Raw genomic sequence first — 11,868 nt, 5'->3', positions numbered from 1 at the left:
AATTGCAAAGGGAAGTCAGCCCAGGCTGTTGGAGAGACTCGTGGCTTTGCCCTTTCCCAATGACGTAGTGTCCTGAGCCCTTCCCCTCCCCTCCTCCCCCCCCCCCCTTTCCCCTTACATCTTTGGAAGCCACAATTAAGCAGCACCGCTGGGATAAAACGCTCGGGCTGCCAGCGGACTAGGGCATTGCATCGAGAGATGGCGAGGCTGCGGACTTCGTTCCTCCTCCCTGGAGCCCTCGTCCTCCTGCTTTCCAGCCTCCCGGCTTCGTGGCAAGGAGGTAAGAGAAGCACCTCGGGCAGGCTGCGCCGGCTTCAGCTCTGGCCAGCCGCTGCTGAGGTGCTTTCCTCCTGAAAGCGGGGCTCGGCCGGTCTGCCCCCTGGCTGCGGAGCCCTCTCGTCGCCTCCACGCCAGCTCCAGCTCTGGAGACCCCGGGAAGCCCGGGGCTCTCCTTCCCACCCCACTCTAGGCAAAACCTCTCCAGACCTTCTTGCAGGAGGGAAGGGGCGGAGGACCAGCTGCTCTAGGTTATCATTGGCCGCCGAGAGCAAGGGGGATTTCTTCAGAGCCCCCTTTCCCTGCCATCTCTGGGGTCTCCAGATCAAAGGGGTGGAGATGCTGCTCCCGAGAGAGGCGCTAACACTGCATTTTCAAAAATAAAAAGACAAGACATCTGCTGTGTGAATCAGGATGATTTGGAAGGAAGGGCAGAGGTGGGGGAAGGTGGGGGAAGATGAAGACACAGATCCAGAGTGCTCTAGAAGGATGAGCAGAGCTCACATGGATCCCTAGAAGCGTTTCCAAAGGCTACACTCAACTCTGGGTCCTGCAAGCAGGTTCTGAAAGAGAATCCGAGCCCCTCTGAGGCTGTGGCGGGTTTCTGAAGCAGACACAGAACCTGCAGACCCAGTTGGAGGGTTCGTTTTGAACCCCAGCACTTTCTTGGCTCCTTTTACTGTAGAGTGGAGTTGCGGGGGTCTCATTCACTAGTGAGAAGCCCCACCTGCAGGGCTCACGCACGCAAGGTATGTGGGTCAGTCGAAGTGACAGCCTGAATTCTTCACCACTCTCCATGTAGGAACACAGAAACAATACCCCATTTCAGGGTCAAAGACAAACGTTGGGGGCACAGGATCCAGAGAGTCAACTTGTGCCTCTTGTGCCAACCCCGCTCTGCCTCTTGGATTTTGCCTCCTTCCATGGGTTTTTTTGCCGTACTGTCCCCACTCTTAAGGACATTCCCCTTGCTTGGGAACTCCACTCTCCTGCTGAATATTGTGACTCCTTGTAACTTGTCTGTTGTCTTGGGACAAATCAGTTCCTTAGATTTAGGAAGTAGCTGGAGATACTGATGTAATAAACCTTGAGATTTTTCTATACAAGTGTCCCTAAGGGATATTATTCCTTTTCTTTCCTCTGTGCCCAACCTGCTTTCCTTGGAATGGTCAGCACTCCAGACAGAATGCTGGGTGATGTGTTCTGAAAATCCTTTCTTAAAAACAGTAATTTTTTTTTTAAATCCACACACACAACACCTTACTATATTGGGAAGATCTGCTGGATGGGTTTTGGACTAGGTATGATGGAAAGGAATTCTCCTAGAAAGTTAGCTAAAGATCTCAGTGGGGAGAGTTCGTTTGGTATGCCCTGATCTTCTGAGCTCCCTGAAAAAGTGGCCTAGGTAGGCAGTGTGATCATGCCCTATGGCACCTGCAGTAGATGCCTGCCTGGATCCCTTTTATAGGCTGTGTTACACAACTTGAGAGGTGCATCCAAAGATTCCTTGAACCGTTGCCCTAAGAGCAACATAGTGACCAAACATCTTTTCCGACATCACAAAGGTGCATCTTGTAGGCTGCAGTGTGAGGCTGATGCCTTCTGCTTTTTGAGTAGATCAACTTGTCTCCATGATCTCTCTAGTCTAGTTTGAGTTCTGAAATCTGTTGGATCATTCCAACAATGATCCGGCTAGTATCTGGTTGGCCACTCCTGTGTTCAGCAGTGGCCAACTAAATACTTCCAGGAAGCCCACAAGCAGAGCATGAGGGCTGCATCTGTCCACATGGCTTGTCTGTTCTTAGCATCCAGAAGTACACTGCACCAAGCAGGGAGGTTCCACTTAGGCATCATAGCTCATGCTTGTTGAAAATCCTCCCCACCCCACCCATAAGTTGGTCTAATTTTGTAATATTGTCGGATCCATGCTTCGGTATGTCCTTCCCCCTCTTTGCTTTGGAAAGTCTGATCTAAAGTTCAAATCCTCTTTTTCATCTTGCTAGCTCTTTGCATGGTAAAAAGGGGACATCGGTGAATCTAAAGCCTTCTGATGCAAAAGCATTCCTTCTGTTCATTGCCTTTCATTTTTGGGGATAGGCAGCATCTGTCTCACTGTTGCAACTGAGGAAGAATGGAGACCTGGTTTGTGGGACATGATTTGCCCATTGTAACAGGGCTATTTCAGGAGAATGTCTGTGTGGCTAATGTCCTTTCTATGTTGGCCTTTCAAGCTGTATTGTGGACATGGTATACACATAGATTTAGGTATGGAGGCTAGGAATATTCAAGGTCAGTTCATATGGGCTCATTCTTGAGTAAGCAGCAATAGAAGTTAAGAAAATAGAAAAGAAACCGAGGTCTCAACTCTTGCTGGAACACAAGAATGTTGGCCAAGAATTTTTTTCAAGAAAGATTTATTAGATGAGACAGGAAAGTCATGAAATCCACAGAAATATGTCCCCCAAGTTTTGTCCAGGTTTGAGAGTATATTCTGAAGAATGTAGGTATGAATTATTTCCTTCTACATACTGTACACTATGTAGGAAAAAAATGCCCCAAAAGTGGGGGGGGGGGCGTCTGGGAGTTTTGACTTCTTGGAAGGAGGGAGCCATAGTCAAGGGGAAGATAAAATTTCTCCTGAATTTTACTAGTGACTACAGATATATGTCTATGTAGTTTTCTTGGCAATAATATGGAATTAGTTTGCCATTGCCTTCTTTTAGAATACTTTTCAACTTCCCTGTCTGTTCAATAACCTGGTAGTCTCCCATCCTGATACTAACCAGATCTGACCCTGGCTAGCTTTTTCAGGATCCATTTGGTAATGCCACCTGTTGTGAAGCACATTGTATATATAGTTTTGCTGAGTCAAAAACTGCCTTCAGACAACCAGAACTCACTCTCTCAACCCTTCTCTCCCTCTGCTTAGACTTCTCTTTCGCTCTGATTGACCAGAGCAGAGTTGACTTTTTTCTTCTTTGAGCATGTCCAAGTGCCCGAAATTCCTAACAGGCTTGTAAATTCTTTGCTAAGAACTAACGCAGGACAGTGTCCATATTATTTATGGATTAATTTAGACTACGTTTGTGGGGGAGGATTGCAGAGGGAGCTGGAAATTTATACCAGTGTTTCCTAGTTTGCATTTGCAGGTTGTGGGAATAACAGATAAAAGAAACTGGATTCATATGCACAGATACACACACTTTTTCCTATCCCATCTGAGCAGTCTTGAAGTTCTGTTGTCACTCCACTGTGTTCTAAAGTGAGTGGCAATGCAGTCTGGACTGGGACCCTTGATTGTGTGCGTTTGTAAAGAAGATGCTTCAAAAAATGTAACAGAAGAACAGCATACAAATTTGCAGGTATCCATGCTCAAAAAGTTCCCTTAAAAAGCAATCCCTTACAAGCCAATTTTCTGTGTGTTTCCCTGGAAACAACTCCCACTTGGTTAAATTGGACTTACTCCCAAGTAAGTAACGGATTGCAGAGAATGGCTTTAGAAAAACAGGATGCATACCACATTTGGCAGGTCTTCAAATTTGGGTCTAGTTACCCAAGATTCCAAAGAATGTAATTATTATATTATTGTTAAAGTATCTCAAATGTAGGACCTGTAAAAGAAAGGAAAATCTCCCTTGAGTGGACCAAAATTTCTGGTGGTTCTATAGACACATTCATGCAATTTTGTTGACGATAGTAGAGAAGTGGCTTGCTGTCGCCTTTTTCTATAATATGTCTTTGCAATCAGGCTACCTCTCTGTGAATTCCTGGTGGTCTTATATCCAAAAAGTAGCCAGGTTCAATCCAGGTTAGCTTTTTCAAGATGAGCCAAGTCAACCAGGTGGTAGCATCTGTTGTGACATAAGCCATGCACAAAAATTTGAAATGCAACAGGTCCTGCTTTCAGACTAACAAGCTACGAAGTGGCTTTGTGTGTGGGGCGGGGGGGAGGAGAATTAATAGAGGCAGAAAGCAGGGTATGCTGCTTCATTATTTCTCTATTCATGGTTTCCCTGAAGAAACCCCTTGACCCCACCTCTGCAGGTACTTTTCTTCTCATTGGTTTTCTAGAGCCACGTTCAGAAGATGTGGAAAGTAGATCCAAAAAAGGAAGGGTGGAAAGTGGCAGAGGGGGAAGGATTCAGAAGCCCTCCCTTTTTTAATTCTGTTTTTTCTGTGTGGAATTGGCTTTTTACCAATTGGATGTCTAGTTTCATCCTCAATACAGTATTGTGCTTTGAAGCCTTTTTTTAAAAAAAATGCTGGAATGTCAAAATTTAGGATTGAGTGTTGAATATTTGGCCACATGCTCTGTATCTTCTTCATGCTTAACATTACTGAAATACAAAAATCTTGGGGGAAAAAGAGCTGCCAAAGATCTATAACAATTCAAAACACCATGGATATATCTACTGAATGATGAATTTTCAACAGACAGATTTGTTAGAGGAGGAGGAGGAGGAGGAGGAGGAGGAGGAGGTGGAGAAGAAGAAGAAGAAGAAGAAGAAGAAGAAGAAGAAGAAGAAGAAGAAGAAGAAGAAGAAGAAGAAGAAGAAGAAGAAGAAGAAGAAGAAGAAGAAGAAGACACCCCAGACTTCTATCTCTTTGTCCCCGTGTTTTGCTTTTCTCTCAGCAAAGTGGGGTCACATATTCTGTTTAAGCTGTAAATTTCAATTAGTGATTGCAGGGTGTCCATGGATGGGGGGTGTCAAAGAAGTTAAGAGGGCAGCCAGGACTGCATGATTGAAGCCTTGCTCTTTTTTTACATGTGGGCCCCTGATTGTTTGCCAAATAAACCACAATGTTCACACATTATGCTACACCATAAAGCCCAGCTGAACCACCTTTCTGCCACTTGAGGGTGCTCTTCTTTTAAACCTGCTTCTCAGCTGCCCAGATGATTGGTGATAGCAGCTAAGGGAATAGGTCAGAATGTTGCCTTTCTTTTTAATTTATTACTGATAGTAATGTATATGTGTAAACCACACTGGAAGCTTTGCTTATTTTACTGCTTATTTTCTCTTTTAAAACTGGAACATTGCACCACTGTAACACAGCTGTTTTTCAGTGATGCAATCTTGGAGAATTTGGGGGTCAATGGAAAAAAGACATGGAGACTACTGGGTGCATAGGGGGTGCTAGTTGCCAGAAACCATAGAACTTACCAGAAACCATAGATCGCAGCCTCCAATTTCTCAGGTCACACAGCATGTTAAACCAAACCAACCATATGGTGAGTTAGCATGATGTGTGAACCATCTGAAAGCAAAGCTCAACTTAAACAGCATCTCATACCAAGCAACCTCACCAAATTTTCTGTTGGGCATTTTTGCAAAGTTTTGTTTTTTTTAAGGAACTTTAAAGGATGGGGAGAACAGCACAGATAATGAGCAGTGCAAATTGTGACATAAGATTGACAAGGAGGAGGCTTAAAGCCACGCCCACAAACATTCCTAAACCAGTGTGCTCACTGACTGACACAGAAACGCCAAAGACAATCGTGTTTGTGCATTCCAAAAGACATCTTTTGAAAATTTCCCAGTTCTATCAGATGTCTAAAGTGTGGCATCTGGAAATTAATGGCAGTTCATGTTTATTCCAAAACCAAGCCATTTCATTTTCAGATGGCGGTAGAAGGACATACACCAGGGTTTGAAACTTACGCTGTTGAACTGGGAGAATTATAGAAAAGAAACATTACAGTAATGCATTCAGGACTTCTACAGTGCAAAACGGAGGTGTTTGGAAGATTTACTCTTAAAAAAAACAACCTACGTATGGAGCAGGATTGAAGTTTTTATAATTATGGATAGCACAGAGAGAGCAGTTTATATGATCGCTGAGAACCTACTTAAATCGTGCCCTGAAAATTGGCTGTATAGGTATTTCAAGGCGAACAGTAGAAAACATGGCTTTCGCTCCTACCAGAAGGGCCCTGTTTAGGGGTAAGACAAATGGGTGGTAGATAGATCCCCAGTTAGTAAGTACTATTCACCACGGCGTCTAAGAAGAGAAATCTCTCTGTATGGCTGCAGTCTATGTCTGAGAGCCCGATTCTGGGGGCAATCCCCAGAGGAGAGCTATGACCTTTATATGCAAGTCACATAAAAAAGAGCACAACTTTAATCACGTAGGTGAGGCTGACATGTAGACTTCTTTTGATCCCCCCTGCGGACCCCCTTGCTGCTTGGGGGTTTTTCAGAGGCATATGAGTGGAAAACAGGATGCTGGATGGAGCAGGAGAGAAAAAGAAAAATGTTCCTCAGTCTATGCCAGCCTCATAATTTCATAAACCTGGCAGCTCAAAGCGCTTGCTTTCTCGGTGCAATCCAGCCCCTTCCAAAGGAGATGGGGGCCAGAGACTGAGCAGCTGTTGGAACTAAGCTGGGGCAAATTAACAAAGTTGTTTGGCTTTCTGCTTTATTGTGTGTTCTTTTCTTTTTCTTTTTTTGAACTGTGTCCTTGTGAAACCTCTTTTGTCAAAAGAGGCCTGTGAGATAAGATTACAGCTCCTGCTGTGGTTTATTCTTGTTCTTCCATCTACGAAACGAAAGGAAAATATAAAGTGGAGTGATCTGGGGCTTGCGTGGAATAAAAAGAAAGACTCCCCTCCTAGATGCCACAGAGATAGTGGTGCGTAGACATTTGGCGTGTTTTCTTAAGTCAGTCGGAGTTGGCAGCGCTCTGCTTAAGCTGCTAAGTCACTTTGTCCCCTTCCTCGGGGTGAGAAGCTGAGCCAGGCTAGTGGAGGAATAGGCCAATTGATTCTCAAGCACTCCATTAATTCCTTTTACTTTGAACCTGTTTTTGTTTTGGATTGTGTGTGTGTGTTTTGCAAAGACTAGAGGGCATTTATGCACAGGTTGGGTTCACACATCATATTAGGCTAGCGTGGGACTGGGTGGTTCAAAATCAGTGTCTTTGGCCAATTCAGCCAGTGTTGTTTAAAGCATGGTTGTACAGCTTTTATCATGTGAGCCCAGCCAATGGTGGCTTATCCAGCCAATCAGGGTTAAGCATACCCTGGGACTGTAGTTGTGTAAACTGGGTGACAGTGCCTTCTCTCTCTCTCTCTCACACACACACACACACACACACACACACACTACGCATCGTAGTCAGCATAACAATGACATAGGTGGGTGTTTCCAGGAAGTATTTTTATTGTGTTATTATTCTTTCTCATTTGTGCAATTGCATAGGGAGTCCGGATGATGCCATTTCTGACTTATGCCCCTCCCTTTTTTCCCACTGGTTACATTTAGACATCTAACCTGGTTACTAAATTAATCCATTTTCTGTGTTCACATAATACACTGAACTCTAATCTAACCAAATGGCATGGGTTCATACAATTTGCTAACCCGACCCTAAACATACAATGGCCATCACAGTTGACATTACCAAACTGAAAGCTAACTCTGGTACGTAGGATTTCTCTCACACTTTCTCATGTCACAGCTGTATGGATAGGAGGTTCTAGAGAGATCTAAGGTTGGTTTGATGACAGCTGTCTTCATCATTCATGGTCTGGGTACTCAACCCTTCTGTCACTCCAACCTATCTTACTATTTCTTCTGGCCTGTTCTTGTAAAGCTTTGAAAATGGGTAGGATGAGTTTGAGCAGTGACAAAGAAATGAATACAGGGAGTCCCCAGGTTAAGAATGCCCGGTTTAAGGACGACTCATGGTTAAGAACGGAGCCTATTGTAGCAAAATTCAAGTTAAATATACAATGATTTGAGTTAAATGCGCAATGGTTTGAGTTCATTACACAATGCTACTTATACGGTATTATACAGTTTACATACAAATTCGACTTAAGGGCAGACTTTGGGAACGGAACTCATTCTTAAACTGGGGGCTACCTGTATTCATGCAATATCCAGAGGCACTTCAACTTCTCTCCATTTTGTTTGTTTAAAATTATTCATTCCCTCCACCTAGAACTCTGTCAATGCCTAGTGGATGGAAGCTATGAAGCCCAGTTCTTTGAAGGTGTAGTTTTTGCTTTCTTCCCTGTTTCAGACTGGTGCCTCACAGAGTCTCAGCATTAAGCTGATTAGCTTGACTGCTCTAGATGCTCTACACAGGCCAGGCATAAGCTGCCAGCATTTGCTAGACCTTCAACTTCTGACCTCCTTCATGATCTGAACTTTGGACTCAAGACTGTGGCTGCCATTATATGGAAAAAAAGCCAATCCAACCACATTACTGGGATGAAATTCCATTGTTGGCCCACTAATGATTGGTGTGGCCACATATGGTTGCAAAGTGGTAAGGTATACTAAGCTCAGAGAGCACCAAGAACTCCACAGAATTAAACATGGAGGCCATGTTTAATTCTGTGGAGTTCTTGGTGCTTTCTGAGCTTCGTTACTTGCAGGCGTTTCATTACCCGACTAGGTAACATGATCAGTAATGTGCTAGGTAACACTAGCATTGATGATGTTACCTATTTGGGTAATGAAATGTCTGCAAACAAACAACCAAGCTCAAGAGTACCAAGTACTCCACAGTTCAACCCTCAGCTAGAGATATTCTCTTCTATTGGAACCAAGTTTAATTCTGGCTGAAGCTGATAATCCTGCCTCTTAAGCAGATGCTGAGGGTTGACCTGTGAATATCCAAATGGAAATGATCTGGGTTTTTCAACTCACAACCTAAAACATTGTGCTCTGTTTCCAGCTTTTTCTTGGATTATTTTACTTACTTTGAAGCAAGAGCCATGAAGTAGACTGGGGCAGGACTATAGTTAGAGTGTGATAACATGTACTTCACTTTCCACCATCTCCAGTGAAACCACCAGCACGCTAGGCCTCCATCTGTATACTTTATGCATTTTTCATGGAAAGCCAGTGGGTAGATTCTTCTGTATTTTAACTCTGGAAACTAGTGGTGGTTATTGTAGGAGAGATTCTGCATAATTAAACCATGGGAGGGGTGCAGAGTTGTGTGAGAGGCATGTGGTGTGCATGTACAGTGGGAGTATACTATAGTTGTGTCGAGGGGTGATATTGTATAATGACATATGTAACAAGATGGGAATGGGCAGGTAAGCTTTCTGAGCTGTTGGTGGGAAACCATATGACTATCAAGGTTCAAAAGCTCCTCATCCCCATCCTATCCTATATTGAGGCCCCGTGGGATTGATGCTCCTCATTGAAATAGCATTATTTTCCCTGGGCTTTCCTCTGGAAGGATTACGGCTCACATTGCTACTGGAAAGCAAAGCTTCTTCTGAATCCAGTTTTTGGCTGTTTTTACTATTTTCAGATCTATTCAGGCATCAGCACACTCAGAGGATGCTTGTATTAAGATACTTGTGAATGTACAGCTTCCAGCAGGCTGAACTGTCAGTCAATCAGTACTCCTTTGTGGGACAATAATCTACTGCCTCATCCTGCCACCTCTGATCTATATATACCTCAATGCACCCCTTTCCCCACTTTACAAAAATAAAAGAATAAATTTCCCATGTTTCAGGGCATGTCATGGTTGCAAATCTACCTTACTCTCCCATCTACTACCGCTGATTCACTTGGCCTCTTTTATCAGATCATGCCAACATGCTCCTATGAGCTGGGAGCAAGGACTCCCTCCAGTGAGAATACATTCTTTATATTCTTTATATATAATATATATATATATATATATTTTATTATGGATTTTGATTATAATAGTAAAATCCAATACAAACTAAAAGAAAGAAAAGAGAATAGAAAAAGTAAAAAGTGCAAGGAAAAAGAAAGAAAAAAGAAAGAGAGAAGAAAGATAAAAGGCTATAATAAAGAAAGGGAAAAGAAATATATAAAGTGACTTCCAACTTCATCGCACAAGTATAAACAAATTTAGTAACTCTTCACCCTCTCTAAAGTTACAAGCATTTATCTCTTCATCCCATATCCCATCTCTTTTCTATCAACAAATCCATTAAACGTCATCTTTTCAGTCCTGGCGTCATCAGAAAATCCATAACGGATTGCCAGAGGTAACAACATATCTTGTTTTAACCTCGATCAAATAAACCAATTTTATATTCCTTCCTTTTACTTCTAACAGTCTTAATCTTAAATTCAAATATTGTCATAGGGTTGGATTTCTCTTCATTTCTTCTTTGTCCCATTGCACAGAGTTCTTCAAGGCTTTAACAAGCCTCTTTTGTAAATTTAATAAGAAAAAATTATCCAGGTGACTCTCTTGGTTTGTTATTTGTATTACCCTTTTAAATTTTAAAACTTCAGCCGGTTTCTTTTGTAGATCCAGTGAAACATCTTTTTATAAGTCATTCTCTTGGCCTGTCAGTTGTAAATCCACTTTCAATGCCATCTCCTTCTTGTCAGATAAAACTTGTTTTACATCTGTCATTTCTTCAATAATATCTTTTGGACATAGTCTATCCATAGAAGCAGACATCATGACTGACATTGTTGATATTGTGGCTACTATTTTCTGATTCCATTCTTCAAAAGTCTCCTTCAGTATTTTTATTATCATAATGTAAGATAATTGCATCATCTTACAGGCCTGTATATCTTTCCTCTACCTAAAATCTTTAGTTCCCTCTAGTGTCCAGTTTTTGAAATCATGAAATTGCTTATCTATGTTATGTCTTGTAAAAACCAAAACAGGATCTGTTTCCCATGAGAAGCTGTTGTGCTTTATAATTAATTCCAAAATTTTATTGTAACGTTTCAATATTCTAATTTTATCTGGACCCTTAGTCTGTTTATCACTTTCTAAAATCAACATCTTATTTGGCTATTTGCTGTTTAAATTCTTAAACTTATGATTAATATTATCATTCATTCAAGACGGAAGGCAGACTCACCCAGTGTTTTCAAACTTGTCATTCCAAAGGTCTCTAATGGCTTAGAAGTCGTTAATGAGCAATTTCCAAAAGTGATTAGAAAGGGAGGTTTGCGAACTTAGTGTCCTTTAAAAGTCTCCGCTGCGGTTGCAAGCAAGATGGCTAATCTCATTGTCTCCCGGCACTCAAACCTGCAGAAAACCACTGTCCTGTGGCTTCCTCATGAGGAGCAGTCATCCAGAATACATGTAGATAATTTCCCATCCTCTCCTTATCCAGAGAGGTTCCAAGGAACCGGTCTACTCCCCAGTTCCTTGGTCTTTGCCGCGGTCATTGGCTCCGCTTTTGCAGAGCCGTCTTCAGTTCACCATACCTCTACTGAAAGCCTCCAGTGAGAACACATTCAAGCTCAAGGCTGTGGTATGTTGCTACTTCTGAAGCAACATTTGCTGTCTTAAAAGAAGTCTGTTACCTATGGCCCAGAGATATTTCAATTGCTTAAATTTACAAGCCCCTCAAATCCTGCTTGATCATCTTGCCCTACTACTGGGACTGCACCTGTATCTGGAAGATCTCGTTGTAAAGGAAACAAAAGAGGACCATAAAAGTGGGGTGGGTGCATTTGTGAAAGGCCCTATTTAAGGCCCTTTGCATGAAGTTTGAGTCCATCTGTGATATAAACAAAGATGCTATAAAACATAGGGCTCCTCGTCACACTGCAGAGATGGCCCACTTACTATTTACTGAGGACATGCATCACATTAGAGCATCCATCTTTTCAG

The 11,868-nt window shown here is 42.6% G+C and overlaps 1 protein-coding gene across 31 annotated transcripts in view; it reads left to right on the top strand.

Moving 5' to 3' along the window:
- The first annotated feature begins 93 nt into the window (after positions 1 to 93).
- The window catches only part of ELN (elastin), an 85,419-nt gene continuing 73,644 nt past the window's right edge, over positions 94 to 11,868 (top strand). For 9 of the 31 annotated variants that reach the window (XM_088152366.1, XM_088152391.1, XM_088152380.1 and 6 more), the window contains exon 1: positions 97 to 280. In XM_088152366.1, coding sequence (XP_088008492.1) covers positions 199 to 280 — 82 coding nt within the window. In that variant the 5' untranslated portion in view covers positions 97 to 198. Of the gene's footprint in view, positions 281 to 11,868 lie in introns of all 31 variants that reach the window. The other 22 variants (XM_088152361.1, XM_088152390.1, XM_088152388.1 and 19 more) reach the window with 4 other exon arrangements.

This window comes from Python bivittatus, unplaced genomic scaffold, assembly GCF_059951505.1.
Source record: "Python bivittatus isolate LINGU-HERP-01145 unplaced genomic scaffold, Pbiv_v1 ctg000690_np1212, whole genome shotgun sequence".
Classification (NCBI taxonomy): domain Eukaryota; kingdom Metazoa; phylum Chordata; class Lepidosauria; order Squamata; family Pythonidae; genus Python; species Python bivittatus.
Note: the sequence above shows the minus strand (reverse complement) of the source record. Positions and strands in the feature narration are given on the sequence as shown.